At 39.5% G+C, this 24640-nt stretch overlaps 2 protein-coding genes across 2 annotated transcripts; one reads left to right on the top strand and one right to left on the bottom strand.

Annotated features, from left to right (window-relative positions):
* Positions 1–1126: 1126 nt before the first annotated feature.
* LOC144657020 (prolyl 4-hydroxylase subunit alpha-1-like) lies at positions 1127–13924 on the bottom strand. The gene is made up of 13 exons (XM_078517300.1): positions 13868–13924; positions 10420–10791; positions 8956–9287; positions 8285–8336; positions 7843–8012; positions 6516–6686; positions 5439–5509; positions 4377–4482; positions 3566–3619; positions 3350–3412; positions 2643–2711; positions 1943–2039; positions 1127–1256 (listed from the first exon to the last, which is right to left on the bottom strand). Exons 2-13 carry the CDS (start codon positions 10769–10771, stop codon positions 1195–1197), a joined length of 1599 nt encoding a protein of 532 aa, XP_078373426.1. The 5' UTR covers positions 10772–10791; positions 13868–13924; the 3' UTR covers positions 1127–1194.
* Positions 13925–20627: 6703 nt separating this feature from the next.
* On the top strand, positions 20628–21487 carry LOC144658046 (neuroblastoma suppressor of tumorigenicity 1-like). The gene is made up of 2 exons (XM_078518371.1): positions 20628–20633; positions 21041–21487. The coding sequence occupies exons 1-2, from the start codon at positions 20628–20630 to the stop codon at positions 21485–21487; spliced, it is 453 nt and encodes a 150-aa protein (XP_078374497.1).
* The last annotated feature ends 3153 nt before the right edge of the window (positions 21488–24640 follow it).

Genomic DNA, 24640 nt, shown 5'->3' on the forward strand with positions numbered 1-24640 from the left:
AGAGTTTGCACGAGTGGGGTGGTCTAGGGTGGGTTACACACATTTCCGCGTATTCTAAGATTCTTCAGCCTCCCCTCCCCCTCCTCTTCCTCCAAAACAAATATATTGGTGGTGATGCTGATTTTGCTGGAAATAATTCTTTTTATGCCTTTGTCTCGTTGAAAGTCGAGCATTGTCATTTGCGCATGCGTATTCGCGATTTCATTAAAACGCGCGACAGAGTTGAAATTGAAAACAATGCCTCGAAAGATATTGTGTAATGTCAGTATAAATGTAAGCTGGATATTTATCCTATGCGACGCCTGGCGTTGTGTTGTTTATAGTTCCCTCGCTTATCCCACAATGATTGCAGGTAACTAGTGAATGAATAGAAATGCGCCCCCTCAGTTTAGTCAATATATATAGATTTAGTCAAGCCTAAAAAAAAAAAATTAATTTTTGAAAGGGGACTTCAAAAAGAAGTTAGCCCCTGAAATAGTAAAATATAAAGAACAATTAAGCATGGAGAAAACCCGATTTTGGCACAATTACTGGCGTGAGAACATTTTGAGGTTCAAATCAGACGAAATTTGCATATACGATGAAAAAAATCATACGATGTATAAAGTTTTAGACGATGCCAACACGACAGACGTTTCATTTTAAGGAAATTAAAGACTGGCGATTGCAAACTTCTCCGCCAAAATCCAGTTTTTTTAAAGTGTTATTTTTTTCAATTACCTTAATTCGCGTAACTTTGGCGTGACCGTCGCTGAGTAGCGTGACAAGTGCTTCATCGATCAGAAATTTGGTCGTGTCGAAACCCGAGGAAGGCAGATAAATTATAAAACTTCAAGTTATTCTCACTTTCGCAGGAGGGAGATTAGGCTTGCTTACAAGTCGAGCTCACAGAGCGCGAAGCGCAAAAGGAAAGGAGCGCGAAGCGCGAGAACTCGAGCGCGGTCTACTTCCACCAAACCGGAAACGAGAAGCAAACGACTTTTAGAAGATCGGAGCGACTTCCAGTCTCGGTCAGGTAGCATGGGAGAGGGGGGGGGGAGGGTGGGGTGGAAATTGTTCAGGTATATCAAATTGTTTCCCAAACTCTTTCACCTTTTCAGTTCAGCAAGGCATGTACACTAGAAAACATATTTAAAATGGTTGTTTTTTTATTTTATTTTAAAATTACAAAACACGAAAGATCGTCTTTTACATTCACGTAGGTTTACATGGTCGGCGAAACTCCTGACCTCGTTCGTTGATCCACTTGTTTGCAACTAAAAGAGAAAAAAGTGATAACAATTAGAACGGTTAAATCTGTTAAATTATTTGCTCAAAAAGAAAAGAATTTTGTCTGTGGTGGCAAGCACGGGTGGAAAAGTGCACATCAGATTGCTCAAAGCCTATGCTAATTAACAACTGTGAGTCTAAGTAGGACGTGAAGGAATAAGCTTTTAAAAATATCACTGACTGAAAGCAATATGCCTAGTGTGCCTTAAAGGGACATGGTCAGCGTTCACGTTTTGAAAAAAGTCCACCTTAACCCGAAATCAAAGTACGCGTAGAGAACCTTCAGAAATCGGCTTCAATCTTCTCAGTGTTTTTTTTTTCTTCCAGATTTTCCCATTTAGTGAAACACTGAGAAGATTGAAGCAGATTTCTGATGGCTCGTTTTGAAAAAAGTCCACAGTGGTCTTTTTTCAAAACGTGAAAACAAGTGTCCAGGTCAGCGCGGTAAGACCGCTGACCATGTCCCTTTAAGGTTTACAATCTCTTACCCAGATTCTACAAGTTCCTCAGTCACTAACGAACGCGTATATCCCTGTAGAATCTGGGTACGAAATTGCAAGGATCTCCAAAGAAACACGTGAGTACCAAGCCTCTTAACGCCGCCAGTTAATATTTCTCTATCGCTATGAAATCCATGAGAATGACCTAAGACTGGTTGTCTGACAATATTTACCCCATTTTGAGCCGACGATCACAGGGCAAGCGGCGTGCCGTGTTTTAACATCAGGGCGACCATCATTTCCAAGATTGTACCAAAATACAGCGTCGCCCTATAAAGGCACAAGAGAATGAGAAACAAAAGTGATTTTTTTCTGGTACAACAGTAAGTTGAGTCTCGCCTCGTTGCTAAGCGCCGTACTGAAAATGTTTTTCTCAGTTTACTTGGTGCCGAAACATAATAAATGATAGAAAGTTTTATTGGCACCGGAAACGCAATGGAAATTACATCAAAATCAAAATTGTTTGATCCGGAGTACTGTCAATCTTGTACCAGTAGCCCTGGATCAGTTTGGTCAGCACCGTGAATCGGGAAGCGTGCGCAGTAAGGAACTAAGATATAGCTGAGCCACAATCTTAAAGTCCTCGTTTCCCCTGACCAGCGGTCGGGAAGTCAAGTGAGGCTGTAAAGTTCTGATTTGAAGTAAGCCAAACCGAAATTACTACTGATTCGTTTTCTTTTAAGCCAATCAAACATAAATCCCCCAAACCGGAACTGTCGAGACTCGCTCCTTTCATAAAACTTGCATAGTAAGTAGCAAAGACTTGAAATACGAGGTTAGAAAACGGAAAAGAGGATTGAATGGGGACTGGACTAGGGAATCATGGTTATGTTCCTTGGTTGAGTTGAAAACGATGCTTTGAATATCACAAACCTTTCGAGGATAAACAACTTCTTCAACATCTAAAAACACTGTTGCGCCACCGGCATCTACATCGCTCAACTAAAGGCAAAGGCAAATGTTAAATACATAAATTGATAAACACTATGTTGAAGTACTCGATGCATGGCGGCTCAGGTATCACTTGCAGTCTGTGCTAAGGCACTCGGGAGTGTAGGGGAGGGGAGGGGAGGGAGGGGGGGGGACGAAGGAGTATGTGGGGAAAAAATATCCTAGATACAGATACCTAAGGGGAACTGCCATGGCAATGCCATTATCGTCGCAACTTTTAGGGACCAAAACTGAAAAAGATCGCAGTTTGTGTCGAATATCACAATAGCTACTTTTTCTAGGAGTTATTAAAAGCAACTGTATGCCTCTCTCCTCCGCAGAGGCCTTTTTTATTTTCTGTACTGCTGGGAAATGGAGAGAGGTGGATAGTAAGCGCGGAGCCTGGAGAGAGAAAAACGAATGTGCGCGGGGAGAGACTGCACGCCTTAATTGCTACTAAAAATTGTAAACATAACATGGTATTTGTTGTTTCTTATTTAACAACTCGACCCACATTCACTTTCTATAGGGACCCCTTCCAAAATATTTGAAGATAAATACGTCACATGGATTAGATATTTAATTCTTGGTAAGAATTTCCCTTGTACAGGAATGATGTATTTATTGCGCATTAATGCTCCGGTACTTACATAAAACAGAAATGTAGATATCCTATCACCAGTTTCGTTAGCAGGAAGAGATCCATCTGCGTTCTGATAACAACCAAAGAAATAAGATGTAATCATGAGGTACAAAGCGTTTGACAGAACAAAGTAAAGAATTTGGAGAACTGTATGTTTTCTTCAAACTTAATTTCAGGACAATTGGCTGCACCTTATATGACGGATATCTGACTGAGTACCCACCTGGACAAAGTCGTGATGTGGTTCGTAATGTCCTCCAATGCCATAGTTCGCCACCTAATAATATAAAAACAAGATGGAATTACTACTTCATGTACAATAACTTACGCCCGCTTTCGGTGTTAAATGCGTAGCGGCTTTCTATCGACATCCCTTTTTTCGACATGCTAAACAAACAAGGCGGATCGAAATCCACCAATCACAGCCCACTAGCATAACCTTTTGAACCTGTGACTCATTTGCATGAAACCAAAAGCGGTATGCATCGGATTTGATTGGCTCATTTCAAACAGCACGTCGAAAGATGGATGTAGAAAGATAGCTGTGCACGTAACACTGAAAGCGGGTTTAAAAAACTAACTCATTCATTTCCTAAAAAATTCAGAAACATGAAACGATCTGCTCGAGAACACAAAAAGTACAGTTTTACAAGCAATTATGTCCTTTCTCCCACCCTTTGAGCAGAACAACATTTGCAAAGACAAACCTCTGCAAGTCACTAAGGAGGAACCACTAGAAAACGTAGATGGCTTAAGCACACCCCAACCTCGTACCCAGGGTCTTTTCCGCTTTTCAAAATGGCGGACAGGAGCCGCCATTTTGAAGATCGTCGCGGAGAAGACCCTTGGAACGAGGTTGTACCCGTTCCATTCTTGCGCCTGATAAATATCCATCCACGCAAATCCATGATCTTTCTTTTTTTCTCGCGCGTGGGAATTTTTTATGCCATAAATCTATGCCATCAATTGGTATTTTCAGTTTTAAAAAGGCATGATCGTTAATAAAATGAAGGAAGCTTCCTTAGAACTCTTACCTGTAATGGCTCTGAGTATTGTGGATCAAGAGACAGGCCTGTTATGGTTTGTATCCTTTGACTTATTCTGTTTATTATTGGAGAGTCGCTGTCTTCTAGCCAGGCGCTGTCGAGATAAACCGTAAAAAAAGTTATTATCCTTGATCATGGGCAATAAACAAGTTAGATCAAACAGAAAACTTTACAAGCCTCTCGCCTAAGGTTCAACTTCCGTTCAACGCTGAAAGCCAGTTGAATCTCGCTGTCTGTGAACTTTCGCGCCCTTTTCTGCCGCCTTTTCCGTCCTTCTTCTTTTGGAAGCTTATCCCGGTGTCCGTAGCATTAAGCAACTAGGAGTATTACTACTACTCCCTGGATGGGATGCTAGTCCATTGCAGGGTTACTCCCACTATTAAATTCGCTGGTACGTATTTATACACCTGGGTACAGAGAGGCACTATAAGAGTTACCGTAATGATTCGATTTAGCGGCCGGGGCGCTTATTTACTTTTGACACCTCAAAGGAGGGCGCTTATTCGGGACAGGGCGCTTTAATATTTAATTTTTTGAGCAACACCCAAATGTTCAAAACAAAACTTTAATAAATATTAAAATAACTAACAATAACAGAAACTGTATGCAGTCAGGAGCCCATTATTATAGGTTATGGGCTCCTGACGCAATAACAAATTGTTGAAATTAAGATTACTTGTAAAAGAATTGTTCATTTTAGCAATAAATACATACCTATACGGTTCGGTGAATGTTCATGAGCTTATCTATTCGACGTCGATGACTTCAGTTCGTGCAGTTATTCACAATAGAGGCGCTTATAAGAATGGGGGCTTATTGGAATGGGGGCGCTTATTGGAATAGGGACGCTTATTGACAAAAATACATTCGAAGGGGGCGCTTATTCGAAAGGGGGCGCTTATTAGAACGAGGGCGCTAAATCGAATCATTACGGTAAGTGTCTTGCCATGCCCAAGAAAACTTCGCACGGAACCCAGCCAGGGCTCAATCCAAAGTGTAGCGCGCTAGCCTTTAAGCCACGGCACCTCGCTCCAAAACCGAATTCCTTACCTCTGACTAATCCTATACCCTGCTTCTAACTGATTCCCAGTGGTTGAGTTTGTAACAACGGCTCTCTTGAGCTAAGATGCAAGAATCAAACATAATGGCACAGGTCAACACAGCTAAGGCGATTTTACACCAGACAATGTTTCGTGCAGTTTGGCTCATAAATTTCTTGTGACATAATTTGCAAAGGCGAAAAAATTCGAAATAAAAGCGCGGCGTACCAAACAGAATCGCAACATTTTGACGTAGCAAATATAGAAATGATGATTATTATTATTATTATTATTATTATTATTATTATTATTATTATTATTATTATTATTAAAGAAGTAGATCAGACTTGTGATCTTAAATTTGTTCAGTTCAAGATGTGCTTTTTGTTATGTTCAGTTTCCATTGTTGAAGGCTATCTTCAAGCAAGTTTAGAGCAAATAAATTGCTATTATCAAAGAGGAAGATCATTCCCAAATTGGCACTTTTTTTCTTCACGCCAACGAACAAGTAATACACAGATATGATCAGATATGCTAATAGTCACCTAAAATTTCAGCTTCCAAGGAGAATTTAAACCCTATGAAATCCTTGTCTTAAGTAATCCAAAAAACAAGAATCGGCCGCCGCCATCTTGGAGTAACTTAGCAGCCTGGCGGTGTATGCGTGACGTCAAAGAGCTCAACTTTTACTCTCTCTTGGAGCTCAGTTTGTGCAAAATGATGCTGCACAAACAGGCATTTCGAAAAACAAGCCAATAGACAATTAACAAGGAGTGTCAAGTATTTAAACAATGTTTGAACTTCCTGTCAAACTTCAGGTTGAGCTTCTTGACGTCACACATACATCGCCAGGCTGCTAAACTACTCCAAGATGGCGGCGGCCGGTTCTCGATTTTTGGACTACTTTAGATAGGATTTCATAAGGTTTGAATACTCTTTGGAAGCTGAAATTTTGGTGACTAATATATCTTGGAATTGATTGTACCTTTTCGTTGGCGCGAAGAAAAAAATGTTATTTTAGAATGAACTTCTCCTCGAATAAATACAAATTTAACCAAGTTATTGTAATATTAATAGGTCCACACACCTGAGGTCTCGCTAGCTTCTTCACATGCTCAATCTCGCTGTCCGTGATGACGTCATGAAACAAGTAGAGATCTGGATCCAAATTAAGCATCTCTACTTTAACTGGCTTTAGAAGTTGTGTAGGGAGGTTTCTATTATAATAACAGCTAAGCTTGTCTCTTTCAATCCGGGTCTGCAAAGCACAACCGAAAGCAAGGTGTTGTCAAGAACACTACATGCAGTTAATTTGTCGAGATATTTGTTCTACGCAAAACTTTTTCGCGAAATATTGGTTCATGTTTCATTGCTTCATGTTTATCGGCTGCTTAACAAGTTTTTGACAAATTTTCAAAATTTCCTGACATATGAAAGGTGTGTCCTTGTTATCCGTAATCTGCAATTATATAGCAGATATCCCGGATATGCCTAGCCTGAATTTCAGCAGGGGAGCACAGAGGGGTGTCTGAAATTCAGGGGGGGATATGCCAAGGTTGCCATATTTTGGAGGTGCGCCGAAGAAGATTAATTATTCCTCCGCCATTTGGCAAAGCGATGCACAAACAGAGTTTTCCTAGTTGTAATGTGCGATTCGTTGAAAATGTTTTGAATATCAAAACAATTAGCCCGTACAATCTTGCGACATATCGTCTGATTTTAACCAGACTCGTAGGTGGGTGAGTATCAGGCGATATTCTGTGCGATTTCGCGAAAAGATTGCTAAATGACTGCACGCAGGGTGTTGGGAAGACACGAAAGAGATCTTCAAGAGTTTTACAAAGTGAGGACCAGATCAAATTTAGCTTGTCTAATGTATCCGTAACTTTAAAGTTCGATTAAAGCACAGATAAAAAGGTATTAAAGCTAATATACGTTGGTATACGTTGGTATACTGCCATACACCACTTTCATAATGGCGACCAATTTATTTGTTCTTTTATATGTATGTTAATTAGCCCTACTGGCCTCGTTTTAGAGTAAAAATTCTTTTGAATTTTTCACATGCTGACGAGGCCAGTAGGGCTAATTAACATACATATAAAAGAATAAATAAATTGGCCGCCATTATGAAAGTGGTGTATAAGCGGCTAGGAATATTTCTACTCCCCCTGAATGGGATGCTAGTCCATCGCAGGGTACCCACTCTCCCCCAGCATCATGTCGCCGGTACCCATTTATACACCTGGGTGGAGAGGGGCACTATGAGAGTAAAGTGTCTTGCCCAAGAACACAACACAGCGACCCTGGCCAGGCCTCTAAGCCAGACAGCTCGATCCGGAGTCCGGCGCACAGCGCCTCCCATAAAAGCACAGATAAAGCTGATATAAACTGCTTTTTGTACAGTTACCAACCTTTCGAGATTCGCCGCGGCATAGCCGCTCATAAGTGGACATAAAGTCGTGCTTTCTCTTCTTGTTATTGTTGGCTGTGTCTTTTGACTGATGATCTCTGTGAGTGTTGTGTTGAAGCTGCTCTGTCTTAAAGTGTCCAAGGTTAATATGGGCCTGTTTAATTGTAGGATCTAAACAAAACAATTCATCTGATAAGAGGTCATAAGTACCATTACTGCACGAGAAGGGGGGAGGGGGAGGGGAGAAACAGCACAGGTAGGTGACTGCCACTATAGAACGGAGAGGGATAAAAAAATCATTCAGATCTTGTAGCAGTTCGGTTTGTTCTTCATGGGATTGGGCATCATTTTTGCGCTTCTCTGCTTCAAACATGGAGCACGAGTTTATATTATCAGCCATAAATTTCAGCAAGCGGAAAAGCAAAGAATGTATATAAGGATACCTTCGTTGAGAATATCTTGTGTGTGTCTAATCGCGTCATCAAGGCGTCCAACCTGTAAAGATAAAAGATAAATACAAGCTGTTCAGGGACGTTTGCGAACCAAGGCGGCAAAGCTCAAAAAGGGACGAAAAATGACGCAGGGAAAGTGTGGCTCGACTTTAGCGACTCGATTTTTAATTGATTTTTGGTAAGTCTTGCGGTAAAAAGCGCGTTGACTTTGATCGCGTGAAAGTCGGTCTTACTGCAAATGCACTTTGGAGCGATTTTTAGTTGTGTGCCGTAAAACCAAAGAAAAGAAATTACTCTAGCCAATCACAAAAGACGTATTCCATCCAGTGAACCGGCCAACGACAAGAGCCGGCACGAAGCGCGGGAAACATGGCTAGCAAGTCACGATTGGTTTGCTTGCCGATTGGTTGAGAAAGGGCGCGAGTTTTTGTAAAACCTATCACTAAGCGTAGTAATGCAAAACTATAGCAAATGCGAATTACTTTCGATACTCAGGTGAAAATCGTTCTCTAGCATGCGAGCTAACTTGTATTTGCTTGTATGCAAATTTATTTGGCAACACATCGCAGGTCTGTTTATGCACTTCACCGTCTTGTAAGCTGACGTTGAGTATTTCACACTGCAAAATACGATGTACTTGTACTTGTCGCTTAAAAACCCACCTTATACTCGGCCCAGGACAAATATTCCAGGACGTCGATTTTTGTCAGTGCACCGCTGTATTCATTCGGCAGGCTCATCCGCTTTAGCGCTTCCTTCATCCACTCGATAACATCTTCGTAGTTTCCCTGATCGTTGCTAACGATGCCCAGTTCGTAGCACTCATCCGCGCCCAGGCCCCCGCTGTTTTTTTCTTGATGTAGTTCTCCGTCGGCAATCGCGCGTGCGCTAAGGTTGTAAACGTCTTGAATGCGCAGAATCGCTGAGATGCTTCCCATGAAGTCTTGCGACGTGGGAAACGCTGGACGATTGATGACGAGCTCCCCCTGAAGGTCTGAACGTTTGAGAAAGGACAATCACAAATAGGAAAGCTCTTCAGTTGATTCTTATAATAAGGGGAGAAATTGTGGCCTAGTGGTTAGCGGGTTGAAATACACCCTCGGAGTCTCCAGGGAAGTTAGTCGGTGCGTAACGGGCGAAACGAAGTAAACCTGGCAAAGATCATAGCGACGAAAGTTTTCAGAAAACTAGTAAGTAAGTAAGTAAGTAAGTAAGTAAGTAAGTAAGTAAGTAAGTAAGTAAGTATGACTTTATTTAACGAATTGGGTGACACCTGACAGTAATCAAACTGATTACTGATTAAATCAAACTCTTCTCAGTTGAAAACTTTCGTCGCTCCCCCCACCCCTTAAAAAGGTTTGGCCAGGTTTACTTTCAAAAGTTTCGCCCCGACTAAGTATCCCCCTCTGGGTCTCCAAGGATATGGTTGAAATACGGACGACTAAAAAATAAGAGATTTTAGTTTAAGCCCTTGCCGAAACTCTCATGTTGTGTGACCTTGGTTTTGTTTTTTGGCAAGACACTTTACTCTCCCATTGACTCTTTCTACCCGTTGTATAAATAGATACCGGCAAAATTGTTAGAGCAACGTGACACATTACTGGGGAAGGGGGGGGGGGGGTAGTTTGTGATGAGACTAACATCCCATCCGGAGAGGGGAGGGGATAACAATACTCCGAGGCAAATAGTAAGCCCGGAGAAAAGCACCGACACTTGTAAGCCATCTGGCCGTTGGCTAAGAAGAAGCTAATGGATATCTTTATTTTTCCTGTAATTTTATATTGAATAGTCTGAGTTTTAAAAAGTACCTTAAATATATGCAAGTATTTCCTAGACTCCTAGTTCGTTGATTGACTGTTTTATCCATGTAACCTGTCTTATTGACAATGATTTTATATTTAACAACAATGCAAAAGAATAGAGATCGCTATCGCGTAGACTGATCCCGTTTAAATATTTCTTTACGGTACCACTCTTTTACATATTTATACCAATACAATAATATAAATTTACAAATTATCTTTTGCATGGAGCGTGTTGAGACAGTAAACGTTCAACTTACTACTTAATTTAACACGTGCATCGGTCGAGTCTCGTTTAAAACAAGTTACTGAATATTTTCTTACCATTTGGAGAGCCTTTTGCGAGGTAAGATTCCAATTCCCTCCAATGTCTGATAAATCGCCGCACAAGCTGAAAGGAGTTAATCGGATGGAACACGTATTTTTCGATATCGTTCGCAGCGATGTTCCTTTCCTTCCTTACATGATCGGCAAATTGTCGGAGAATTTCCGGAGCGTCCGATCTCTGTTCTAAATAGCTGTCTAGCGACTTAGAAAGTGCGTTTTCCAACCTAACCAGGCCTTTCATCTGAGTAAGCGATGTGAAGAACTCGCCATTTGAAACGCTTAACAACAGCGCGACCCAGCACACCAAAACTTTCCACTTGAACATTTTGAAGAAATAAATTGTAGACATGTGCTTTTGGAGAGAAAAACCTGTTGAAGCAACCGGCAGGAACAATCACAAAAATATGCAAATTGGGAACACTACCCGCACTTTAAAACGGCAATCAAAATTAAAATGCCCCCTACTACTTAGGATTCGTTAGAAAACCTTTTTTGTAAGAAACTGAATACTATTAAGTTAGTTTTGACAGTGAAAGAAATGGCGAAAAAGAGCATATGCTCTCTTTTTTTATTTTTTATTTTTTTTGGTGTGTACAGTTGTTGAGACTCAAAGAATTCTTACTTAAACGGAGTAACAAACCACGAAATAAACAGAACAAAAACTAGTAGACAGTAGAACCTTTAAAAATAGCGAGAGTAATATAGTCGCTAAATTGAAAGGAAAAGAAATCATGAACCCAATAAAAAGCTTCATTAAAAGGAGTCTTAAATCCTTCTATCTGTGGGGGCGGTGTTAAATTTCGTAATTGTTAACAGAAACCTGTTACGACCCGTCTGAATGCAATGGGAAGCCTGCGAGCAGAAGTCTTACTTTTTTGACTGCGTAGAAAAATAGGGAGTTGACGGGAGGACCATTGCAGTGGAGGTATGAGCAGGGATAGATAAACTAGCTGCTTTGTGTAAATATATAAATTTCCAATCCTTCAAATAAACAAGTATTTTTACTTTTTAAATGCTCTGCATCCGAACCAAATTGCTTTGACAAATAGCGCCGACAAGTCCGCATTTACCTGTTTTCAACACGTAGAACTTTTTTTTAGCAAAGCCCCAAAACCTTTTGTAAATCACCAGGATGCTGTTTTAGTACCGAACTTTGAACAGTGAAAACTAAAACCTTATCTTTGAGGTAACTTTCTTCTTTTTAGACGCGGTCGGAGGCGCCCTAGAGCCACTTAGCGAGGCTGGCTCTTAACGCCACTTACGGATATAAAAATGCATCAGAACCCTTCTGCTTTTGTGTGCTTTGGTCGAAGAACTAAGTGCTTTAACATTTAACAGGTGTCTGATAGCTCGCACCGGCTTTTATGCATGAGACGCATTAAAAAAAGACATATAATTTGCTTGGATGGACTTTTCTAGCAACAAAAATTGTATAATGAACTTTACAAATTAAACTAATTACCTCCAAAGAAAAAGAAACAAATTGCTTTTAAAGCCGACACGTGAACCTGTAAACGGAGTGAAACTCTGAGTGAAACTCTGCTTTGCTCACAAAAATCAGTTAGAATAACGTGTTCAAAAATCATTAAAGGAGGGGGCTTTGGGGTTTTCGTTTTCTCGTTTTTGTTTTTTTTTATTCGTTTTTCTTTTTTGAAAAAAGGTTTTTTTTTTTTTTTTTTTTTTTTTTTTTTTTTTTTTTTTTTTTTTTTTGGGGAAGAAAATTTTTTTTTAAAATGGGTGTTTAAAAAAATTTTAAATTTTTTTTTTTTTTTTTTTTTTTTTTTTTTTTTTTTTTTTTTTTTTTTTTTTTTTTTTTTTTTTTTTTTTTTTTTTTTTTTTTTTTTTTTTTTTTTTTTTTTTTTCTTCTCCCCCCACAACAAACCCCCCCCCCCCCCCTAAAGCTTTTAATATAATAAGTCGAGTGCAGCTTTACCAAGCTGGAACACTCAAAAAACAATTTATTGCATTCAAAATCACTTCTTTCTTGAACTGACGCGCGTGAGCCTATATCTGCCGGAATAAACAAGCTTGCGAGTGTTTTTGTCAAATGGCGCCCGACGTTTCAGCTGTGTCGCTGATTCGCCCCAAACTTTGAAGTGTTTTTCTAGCTTCTTTGAATTTCAGACAAGCTGTTTTGGACTTCCGTTCTTCGTGTCCGGATGCACTCTTTTCAAACAACTAATGTTTTCTGCAAGGACTTGGCAACTAGCCGGCTTTACTAGGCATTTTTGTTTGTACGAAAAGAAACCGTTGTCTTAGAGACCTGTAGAAAACAAAAGATTTGTGAATAACAAAACTGTCGGGGTTGTTATTGACAATAAAAGTACGGTTTTCCTTTCCTCGTTTTGAAAATTAAAGGAAATATGTTTTGTTGTCGATAACTTGTTTTACACATTGGCTTTTTAACTAACGACCACTTTTTTATGAACTATAAAATATAAAACTGAGTGTGTTATCGAAAACGGTTTCTTTAGGCTGTCGAGGCCCATTTTCGCTTTATTCCTTTGTTTAGAAAAGGTGACAAAGCCGTCAAGTTAAGTTTTAAGACAGTAGCATTGAATTATAACCAGATAAAATATATGAATGAAAATGTTTTAGATTGTTTGCAATATATAGTTAATTTGTCAAAAAGACTCACAAAATTAAAGATTTCTCTAGTTTACACTATTTAAAAATATAGCTTTCTCAAAAATATCTCGAACTGTTTCCAGTAAAATGCAGGCAAAGCACTCATATACTTCATCAAGTCTTGATTTTATTTTGCATTTATTTTTTTATTTTTATGAGAGAAAACGTCGTATGGAATGTATAACAATTTGGGGAAAAAAATGACAATTTCAGTCGAAGCCAGAATTCTTTGTAAAAAAAAAAATTCTAGGTCTTGAAGGCAATGTCCCCGGACCACGTATTCATGATCGGTCTCCGGGCCGATATGTTAACTCCAGCCCTCTCCAGGGAATTGTAACTTATCTCGGCGTTATAAGGAATGAATCGAAAATTCACATTTTTTTACGCTAAGCATGGAAAATCTCTCTTTCCTCGGGACTTCTTAGGAACGCGTTCAGTAATATTGTATTTTGCTTGCCATTCGAATGAAGAGCTTAGCAAAGAACAAAACAGCTCAAATTTTACAATTTTATGACGTTATATAAAAACATTCCCTAAAGAGAAGATTACGAAAGAAAAATAAATACTTACGCTTTTAATTTCGCGACTTCAACCGAAGTTAGAAAACATTTTCAGTGGGTGGTTTGTAATTGCAACTCAAGAGCTTTTGAACTTGATATCCGACGGACAGCGGGCGAGCTATTCAGCTCCAGCCGGGTTCAATGCAAATGCAATTTAAACGAGAGCAAGAGAAGTCTTTAAAACTCAGTTGTTTCTAGATCTGAATTTAAAAAATAAAATGTTTTTCAGGGAAATTAAATTAGGGAAAATGGAATACCTTTAACTGCGTACTTAGAGTTTTTTTTTTTTCAAGTCCAGCTTCTTGCAAATGGCGACCTCAAACTTCGTCTTCGACTTCAATCGAACGACTGTTTTGTCTTGAACGTCAAATTTAACTCGTTATGTTATCTTAACTGTACGTTATAATTTTGTCAGGTATTTCAGCAAAGAAAAAAACAAAAACATGGGCACTCAGTGTGGCTTTTGTTAGCTCATTTCCGCCAAACGCAAAACAATTGAGCTTGATGCAAACTTCGACAGTTGTGGAAGTTGCTGATTAAATATTGCTGGGGAAGCTTATGTTTGTATAAATTTTTTTGACAAGAAAAATACTACGCCTACACTTCGTTTCCTTGCAGGCTTCATTAAAACAAATTAAAAAGTACCGACATTTCTACAGAATCATTTTATTTATTTCTATAGATATTGGCTAGTCTGTTCTTTTGTTCAGGCGTACTTTTGTAGGCGGGGAAACCTTTTGAGTGCACAAGCCATTACATTTCAAAGATAATGATTTTAAATGGTAATTTTCGCCTCTTTAACTGATCCATATTCTTGCCAGGTGAAAGTGGTTTTGTTCGACTTTTTGCGCCTTTTCTGAGGAAGAAATTAATTTGGAATACTATGGCACTCCAAGGATAATACAAGATCGCGATACTCAGACTGATTCAAAGAACCTCTTGAAAAACAAAGCTCTGCTTGGCGAATCAGCTAAAGTAAAGTACGGATACAATTCAACACAGCTAATAGAATACGGACTGAATTAAATTCATATTGGCCGAGAAAAACAATAGCCCAAGAACTTTTTAATATTAGCTAGTAGAAGCAATATTTCACAAATAAAGCTTTAAGTCTAAATATTGGCGCCCTTTTAGTAGCCAGAGGAGAAAAAAAAACATGCAAGAAACACCTACCGAAAGGAACTTCCTATGACGTTATACATATTTGTGCAAGAAATTTACAACAGTTTTTAATTTGTTCAGTTCTTTTATTTGTCTTGTTACAAAAAGATAAATAAAGTGACCACAGGTTTATTTGCATAGATTCTATGACACACCAGGAGATTTTGTGCAATAATTAGTATCAAATATTTCGGTAAATGGTTAATATCAGACCAACGCTTACATTTATTTCGGAACTATCAAAAAACGACTTTCAAGCCCTCGAAGAAGCTAATTTAATTTCCTTTACACTAATGATAAAAAAATGTCTTCAAATGTTTTGTCTTCACATTTATTATGGTCTTTTAGTAGAAAATCTTAATATTTTATTTTATTATTTTATCAAAAAACTGAGCTTCACTTTTGAAAAACGAGGATAATTTTCAAACGAGCGGTGAATTCCACTCATTCGAAAGCCCCAATGACCCAATGAACATATTCTTTACATCTCAAAGAAGTTTAATTTAACATGTAGATCGATGTTTATCAAAGCGCTTCGCTTTTAATTTTCCTTGAGGCAAAGAAATAACCAGCAGTGTCTTACTGTAACGATTTGTACCGAAAACAAAGCGTGTTTTTCAATTTTATATTTAAAAACAAGAGCGGCGGACTACTTCTGCAGCGAATGGATGTCGTCGCGAATGTCACCTTTGTAAACATAATTGCCTTTAGCCATAATTTCTCTTTTAGATCCGGGAAGCGGCCTATTTGAAGTTCGAGGAGTATAGCTTTGTTTGTGTGATACGATATTTTGTTCCTGTTTTTCAACGATATAATAGTTTAAGTTAGTTTAGCTTTGCAGTAAGAAGGAAGGAAACCCATTCAGGTCCCAAGTGAGCGAAACTGAATTGACTGTGGCAAACAGAAAGACTTCAAGATCGGGGAGCATTTCATACGTAAACCGTATGGAGTAAAGACCTCTTGAAGGAAGATGACGAAGCGAAAAGATAAATTTTTGTATTTACATAACGTTAATAACAATACAGTGCTCAAATGCGCCTCACAAAACCGCAATAAAATTAATTACGAATCAAGTCTGACCGCCTGCTTGAATAGTTACACTTCTCATTTTTTTTTTCTACTGTCCAAAACTGTTACAACTAAATTACGCCGTTTAGCTAAATTCAAGTGATCCAGAGCATTTTAGTCATAGGAGAGAAGAATTTTAACAGGAAAAATATACGGAATTGTTATTCACTGTAAATTACTAAAAAATCTAAATATAAAAAAAATCGCTTACCTTGAATATGTCACCGAGATTCAGCCAAAATTTCTTCAGAGTGAATGATATGAAGATTCCAAACAAAATGATCTGGGCAGAACTGGGGCGGAATATTATTCAGATTTTATAATGAAAAAAAAAAGATCGACGAGATAAAAACAGAACAGATACATTTGTTGTCCTCTGGTTCACAGCACTTTTCCTTCCCGCGACCAACATCGCGCCATCGCGCCAACATCGCGCGCATCTCGCAGCTAACCCGCGTGCATGGCTGTTCATCAGCCGAAACATTCCCAAGATGTAAAACATGTGACTTCGAACACGCGTGACATCTCGCGCCTCTCGAACATCTCGCAGCAAACCCGCGTGCATGGCTGTTCATCAGCCGAAACATCCCCAAGATGCAAAACATGTAACTTCGAACACGCGTGAGCTCACGCGCCTCGAGCGCATCTCGCAGCTAACCCGCGTGCATGGCTGTACGCCCTTTTGAGCTTTCTTTTGCCCTTGCGTTAACGATCACGTTACAAAAATGGACACAATGAGCTGTGTATCCGAGACTTTATGGACTAACGTTCGATTGCTATCGCATGCGACCGCTGTTTGCACAAAAGCAAATCTGAGCGGAGGTTTGCGGACCGTTTCGGTGAACACTGTTTTTCAATCAAAACTCGACCACAACAACATCGATGATCTGCGACGAGGCAAGTTTCCCTCATTCTCGTCCCCATAACCCTTTTCGTTTCTCTTAGCCGGCAGGGTCTTGGCACGTGAAACGAAGGGCTCTGGGGACCGGCATAGGACATTTTGAATTAATTCGAATATTTCAGTTTTGTTTGGCTGTTTGAAACAAAGAAATCTTGAACGGAAGTCAAAACCACCATGACTCTTCTCACACAGTACATAGAAACATCACGACTGCATACATGAAGACCGGAAGTCCTAGAATCTAGGACTGGAAATCCTGTGTCTCCAGAGCCTTTCGTTTCTCGTGCCAAAGCCCTGCCGGCTATGGGGACGAGAATGAGTTTCCCTTTCATAAACGGTCCCTTTCACTTTTCAGTTTCCCTGTCTCACCGTTGTGAAGTTTTCGAGAGAGATGACAAAAAATTTAATGTACGATTTCTCAAAACAACACTGATGATTTATCTGGATTTTCACGATCATCTTGACTAACGAGTTTGGGATTAAAATAGGTTGTAATTTGTCCTCGAATACTACGTCAATGAACGCAAGTTGTTCTGACATTAATTCACTAAGTTCAAAGCTCAACGAAATAACAAACTAATTGAAAGTGCGCCGCCTTTGTTTAATCCGCAGTGACTATACAACTGGTTCGAGTTTTGCAAACTCTCGTACCTATATTTATAATTACATCACTTAATAATTCACATCTTCTGAATGTTTATAATATTTCAGTTGACAATTGAAAACGACGACTATCTCGTGCACTTGTTTAAAAAGACCTCCAAGAGAGACTAATTAAACCAGTCCAAAATAGTTACAAAATCTCAGTTGCAATCGTGTATATTTTTTAAAAGGGGTGTTTACACTTAGCGTCCCCTCTTGAGGATGCAACGAGACGTTCATGTTGTGGTTTTTAAAAGTCTTTTAATTGCTGTTTGCAATTGAAAACTCTTAACCCAGTGCGTGCTATTTGTATTTTTGTTTCAGCATTTTATCCAAACCTAGTTGAGTGCTTTTACACGAAGTATTACCTGAGCAATTTTGTAATTTTTTTTTATAAAGTAACGTTTCTAGTACATTTCACTAGGATAGACTATATTTTCGAATGTTTAAATTCATGGAGGCAATTTTACAAAGACAAGCATTATGTTTGAAACAGTATTTTAGTTGAGGTCGTCCAATATCAGTAGTGTTTGCTTTTCAGACGTAATATAATCTTCAGCTGCACGGCAAGTCATGAAGACTGTGTTTTAGAGCTATGACAAATTTTGCTTTGACAAGAAATATTTACCTAACCCTGACAATGTAACTGAGGGATATACATGTTTTAACTACTTTGAATCTAAAAACCTGTTTCAACGATTGATTGTGGAAAAACTCTTCACCTGACTAAGCAGTCTTCTGGTTGTATCTTTTTAAACAAATAAAGCAAGGAATGATACTAACAAACATTTGGAGTTTTACTAAATAACCGTTTATTCGTTTCTTGGTTTTGTTTTGTTTGTGTTTTAAAGAACCGCTTCTTTACTGCAACTTCAGACTGTTAGATGGTTTAGAAAACGAACGAAAGGTATTTAGACTAAAAATATGCTTTTTTCAGCCTTCCAACCCCTTAGAGCGATGTCAGCTAGAAAATGTGGCGCCCGTGCTGATGACGTCACATCACGTAAATCCGTGAAGTGCCTCTGTCTGATTTGTTGTAATTCTAATCTGACCAATTAGAGACATTACACGAACTACGTCATCAACATGGATTTTTTGACTTCTCGGCCTACGCCAGACGTTCCCCTTTTGAACACCCCTGTTTCGAAATTTCTTTTAAATTGAGCAAAACTACTCCCTAAAAATACTGCCAAACGACACCAGATAATAAACAAATGATCCACATTTTTACTAACAACAGACACTTGTGGCTCTTAAGCTCTTAAACCAGCCTGCTTTTAACGCTCATAAATTACAACCCACACACAGGAAGTCGTTTTGAAGCCAATATACGGACCGGCCCTGGGGCATCTCAAGCTTGAAAACAACTGAGTCAGTTGCGTGTAATTCTTGTCGAAGGCGGAGATCAAAATTAAACTACAAAACCAGCAAACAATTTTGTCTTTGGGAAGGCTGTGACACGCCCCAGCAAAGATAAAGGTATGTATTATGACTTTTGTTCGTCCTAATTGTTGAAGTCGATTTACGTTCAGTCAATCTTGTTGAGCCTCGACTGACAGACTTCAAAGTTACGTATCGTTTCTATAGTAGTCTTGCATTAGCGCAGACCTGAATGCAACACGACCAGACTTAACCCATGTCTAAACTTTGTCATAAACAAATAAAGAAACAGCAAGTTTGCAAAACATACTGGTGATAACGATTGATAACTAACGTAATTGATAGAACTGAAAGAGTTCAGATATTCTGAATCGTCAATTTCGTGCCATTCATGAATTCGTTTACATTTGACGATGTAGATATTTCTTCCTAGTTTATGCTTCTCAAGTTTGAAACAAGGTTTTTACTCAAACTGTAACACCAAAAAGACAACTAGAAATGCTACAGTATCCATTCTAAAATATGATCTTAATGAGTGAATAGAACTGAGTACTTCAGTGCGCATCTTGAATCGTTTCAACGTGTTTTTAAATATTCATGCTGGTTTACACTGAAGTGGCACGTTGATTTTTGTTTATTTGTTTCCCTTACAAAGTCTTGTGTCAGCGTAAAGGGTATCAGTGAGTTATGGCATTCGAGGGGGGTGAGTTCTGTCGTATACGCAATCTCCATTTTTAGGTTCAATGGTACACACGAGCGCATTGATATTAAAAGAGCTTACGCATGTTGAAAACAAAAATGTTGAGAATGACAGCTTTCTAAGTGAAGGTGGGAGTAGTTAAAAAAATTCGATGGTTTTATTCCCACGAAATGCAAATACTCCCTACGGGCAATGAATTTCAGCTGACCGCAAAACCACGATGACAATACTGATAAATACACGCTACAAAACAACTAATTTCACGCATCAAAACATGATTCTTTCAAAGATTTTTAGTACAACCTTACCCAAAGGTAAAATTGAGTAGCGCAAAGGGAACAGGGTAACCATTCATTGGGTCTGACCGAAATGTGATTTTCTGCACGCTTGCTCTTTACCAGTAAAACATTTTCGAATCATTTCTCATAAGTTGACAAGAGCGATATTGACTAATCCATTAGTCTTAATATCTAGATATGCATGCCAGCGCTAAAACACAGGCCCTGAAGTGAGCTTTCTGTCACTGCGCCTCTCAACCGAAACTTCGCCCGGGTTTGGGGCGCTTTGAAGCTTCCGTTCTTTATTCTTCGAAATTGTCATGTATAACTGAATTCAATATGCTTGTTTTCGCTTTTTTAGTGTTTGTTTGTTTGTCGTGTTAATTATGCTAATAATGAGATGTAAACAATGCTATCACGACATATCCGGTTATTAAATACATTAACCTCAAGTGCTTAAAGGCAGATATACATCTTATTAACCGAGCACGAGGCTGACTCGTCCCCAGTCGTCATTTGAATCCGTCTTGAGTCTAGACTGGTTGAAACTAAACACGGAGTGAATCATGGGAAGGAAGAAGAGAAGCGACTGGGGACTTGTCAGAAGGGAGGGCCATACTAGGAGATTGTTAGCCTGCGAACAGGCTCCCGAGGGGTTACGCGAGCGAAGCGAGCGGAAGAGCGGGGCTTGACGGGGAGTACGGGGGCGCGGGAGCCTGTGGACAGTCCTTTGAAACCACCGATCCATGATACCAGATTCTGGTATTATGATATAATTGGTCAAACCGCTAATTCTTGACAACTGAGCGATGAATATTGACAGATGCCCACTTGGGAGCCTGTTCGCAGGCTAGGAGATTGATGGCCCGAGGTCTTCACATAAAGAAATGAACGTAAGTCAATCCTTACCCTAAGACTTACGTGACGATACAAGAAAGGCTGCGTGACAGGATTTTTGCTCGTGTCATTGTTGAACAATTCTTCTTCATTATTAATCACCGCACCGAGCTTAAAATTTACCATCTTTATTATTTATTTACTACACACTTGATGATTGCGACACTGCATATTCTAGCAGTATGCAGGACGCGTGTCACATATCAACCTAGTAAATGGCCCAGCTCACCACGAGTCTCTCTTTTAATAGCTCAGTTGGTTAGAGTGCCCAACCGGTATCTGGGAGGCCATGGGTTCGATTCCCCTCAGGAACACAGATTTTTTCTTTGTCTTATGCTCGTATTATTGTTGAACAATTCATCTTCATTAAACAAGTTTTTGCCATTTATTTCTCCTCTTTCAGATAGGCAAGCCAGCCATGTCTACAAAGTGGTTCATTCTCCTTTTCACGTTATCGCTCGTTATCTCAAAGATCGGGGAAGTTGATGCTCGAGCTAAAGGATCTCGAAAGAAATCCATGCCCCCTCTCCCTGACACAAAAAGCAGTTGGTGCATGGCGACAGATATCGAGCAGTCGATTGAAGAAAAGGGCTGTGAGACTAAGGTGATCAAGAACAAAGCTTGCGTTGGCCAGTGCTTTTCATATTACTCGCCAGGCACATTTCCAGTGAGATACGCCGCAAGAAAGAGAACGAAGTATTGCGATGTCTGCAAGCCCTCCCTGAAGAGCTGGACCAAGATAAGCCTCAACTGTCCTGGGAAAAAGAATTCTCAAGTGGATAAGCTTGTGGAGATGATTTATGACTGCTCGTGTAAAAGATGTGGCAGGGATCCTAAGAAACAGAAGTAACTCGCACAAACTAAGCCATTTACAGGACTGTCGAAAACAATAAATACTGACGTTTTTAATAGGGTTTTGTCGCTTTTAGTATTGTTCTTCAGAACAAGTCAAAGCAATTTTAAAGCAAAGAAAAGGAAAGCAGGAAGAGGCAGAACCTAGAGATTTGTTTTATCTACCCGAATTATAATGATAAGCCAGCGGTGCACAGCCATCTAAAAACTGTAAATATTAAATGAACTTGCAATACTTGCGGTAAAAGCAATGAAAGTTTATGAAACTTATAGGTAAATAAATAATCAAATTAATAAATAAATAAATAAAAAATAAACAAAAAGCTATTTGAGAGTCGATGATTCTAGCACTGCTAAAAGGCCAAAAGTACACCTTGCGTGCCTATCTTTATTACCGGGGCACAAGCACCGGTCATAAAATGCTCTCCGTTCCTTTCGTTTTTTCAACGTCTCATTTCCAGGGCACCGCTTTCCGCTTTGACAAAATCGTTGTCATAGTAACTTTACTTGCTCAGATGTATCGCTGGCTCAGTTGAATTATTATTCGCCATTTTGCGAAAAGCAGGAGGGCATTCAAGACAAAGATTATAGCTTTTGGGGAAACGACAAGTTCCCCAATCTTAACGAGAGACTACTTCATGAGCGAAAACTTAAGAGTGGATATTCAATTGATTGAGCGCGCGCGAGTTAACAGATAGCACGAGAGCACATTGTGTTGACGTTTGTTGACGTAGTTAATGACTTAATTATCTCAAATTAGACTTGTTCCATTTGTTCTACGTTAGCTCGGTTGTTTACTTCGGGTTACGAGGCAATAACGAGTGATTATCGATTACTATTACCCAGAGAAGAATACCGCAAAATACTTCGCGTACGCTGTCACGTATGAGAAACCTCAGTGTAAATTGGTCAGTATGACGTCATAATTTGCCTTATATGAAGCACTTACCCAAATTTTTTAACGTTATAGCATTGTGTCTGAGCTTCGCACTAGACACAAAAATCACGCCGGCCAAGGGCGCCTGTGCTTTGTCGCATAAAAATTGGCATAAAATCTAAATTAAATCAGAAGGCTGATTCTTAACGATATCCAAAAGAAGTAAATTTAATTTTGTCATAGTTTACAATATTTAAAAACGCGGGCACCCTGTGATATTGAAACAAGTCTTCGTATGAATCAATGCAATGCAATTACGGTAAAAATCTTGCTTTGACTAATGATGCGACAAAACGGAATGTTTCAAATAACCTTTGTCGCGCAATATTTACGTTAGCCAGATTTTCAAATTCTCAACTGTTCAAAATGAGGGATTTCCTAACATTTTCTCTTTTCACATTATTCATTTACACGTTGTTTTTTCTCTAAAGAATATTTGCGTTAAAATATATTTTCATGTCGCGCGACAAACCTATTGATATAAACGACCCTTATGCATGTTAGTGTAAACGTGGGTTGCCAAGCCAAATGTGGCCCGGTAAAATTCACGAAGTGATTCTCGTTAATTATCAGCGAGAGACGATGCTATGAAGAGAAACATGTTATTGCAAGAATCCTAACTAGCAGGAGGCCGACCTCGATCACTGCATTTCGACAAGCTCAGAAACCTTTTCGGGAGGATTTTTGCGTCTGTCGAGATTTGGGGAGGAGGCTGGTATTTCTGAGAGGCTTATTTCAGGGGGGATTTTTTTTTTTTTCGAAATTTAACGGTGTTCTGCCAAAGAAGACCCTCACCAGGTTTATTTCTGCGTTTCCTATGACATCTTGAAATAACGTGAACATTGGTCAGGACACTTGAATTGGTACGGAATGTGGATGATGGACGAAATATCTTCCCTAGGCAGAAACACCAAAAAACAAACCAGTGGACAGAATAAAATATCTTTACTTGGTGTTTTAGCGGAGCTTACGTGCGCGCCGAAGCACACCCGAGCGGAGCAAAGCCCCATACCTAAGAAACTTGGCCCTCTGATCGAGCTAAAAAAAAATTGCTTGTCACGTGATATTACGTACGTCTGTACACCCATCCGCTATTTTCACTGCATCATAATTAGCCCGTCACGCGAGATTGGCTTAAGTTCGTTAAATTCCGGCGTGTTGTACCTGCGCGCTAGTAGCATGATGCATTGCGACCTTCGCTTCAATTATCACAGTTTCAGTCACCTCGTGGCCAGTTCAACGGAGTTCGGTGAAGTGACTGTAAAAGTTTCGCCCCTCCCACCTCCCCTGGTGGCGGTCGATCACTGCTGTATCCTACATTCTACACGCCAATTGCTCTGGCAGTCGCAGGTATCCTCCCATAACTTAGCCTCCCGTGTCAGGGCAATTGTATACAGTGAGAATCGAGTGAGAATGTTTTACTATTGTACTGCGTGCACGAGTTTGGCCCAAAAAAATAAAGAAAGTGGGAAGTAATTAAATCTGTCTGTAGTACGCAATTATTCGAGATCATTGTCGGTATTGATATGTCGGAAATAAATAACTGAAATCAATGACAGACTGTGGAGCTCCGCTATTAGGCTTGGCTTAATTGAGGTTCGTCTGAAATCGAACCTGAGGTTCCATTTCTGTCTGGTTTAATTTTATACCTCAAGTTAGCCAAGGACTACAAGTAAGCAAAGCATCTCAGCCAAGTCAAATAAAGGAACTAGAGTATGGAAAGCAAAACAGGTAAGGAAAAAGGTAAGGAAGCAGCCAAAGAACGTAAAATTAATCAAGCAACTGATGTACACTACAATTACATTATCAGGGTACATTATAATTACCATATATGAAGTACCTACGGGGACCCCCTGGTGCTGACCAGAAGGATCGCGGCCTCTGAGGACGAGAATGTTTGCTGGTTTGCTAGATCGGTTTGCTAATTGCTATATGCTTGAAGTATTCATCGTTGGCAAGTTTCGCAGTATTAAAAACGGCCCAAAACGGTTACTGGACGGAAACACTTTAACATTTTGTCCGCAAGAAATCTGTGTACTAGTTTATTTGAAATGGCGCGATTTGTCCGCGATTTGGCGCTAAACTTTTGTTCTACTTGAGCTCGCTGATTGGACAAATCTCATGACATCACCACCCTTGACCTAACATGGTCATGTATTTATGGGGCGCACCATTTTCAAACGCAGCCTTTATCATTTGCTTCGCCAACATCGA

This window comes from Oculina patagonica, chromosome 6 (genome assembly GCF_052425735.1).
Source record: "Oculina patagonica isolate OP01 chromosome 6, crgOcupat, whole genome shotgun sequence".
Classification (NCBI taxonomy): Eukaryota; Metazoa; Cnidaria; class Anthozoa; order Scleractinia; family Oculinidae; genus Oculina; species Oculina patagonica.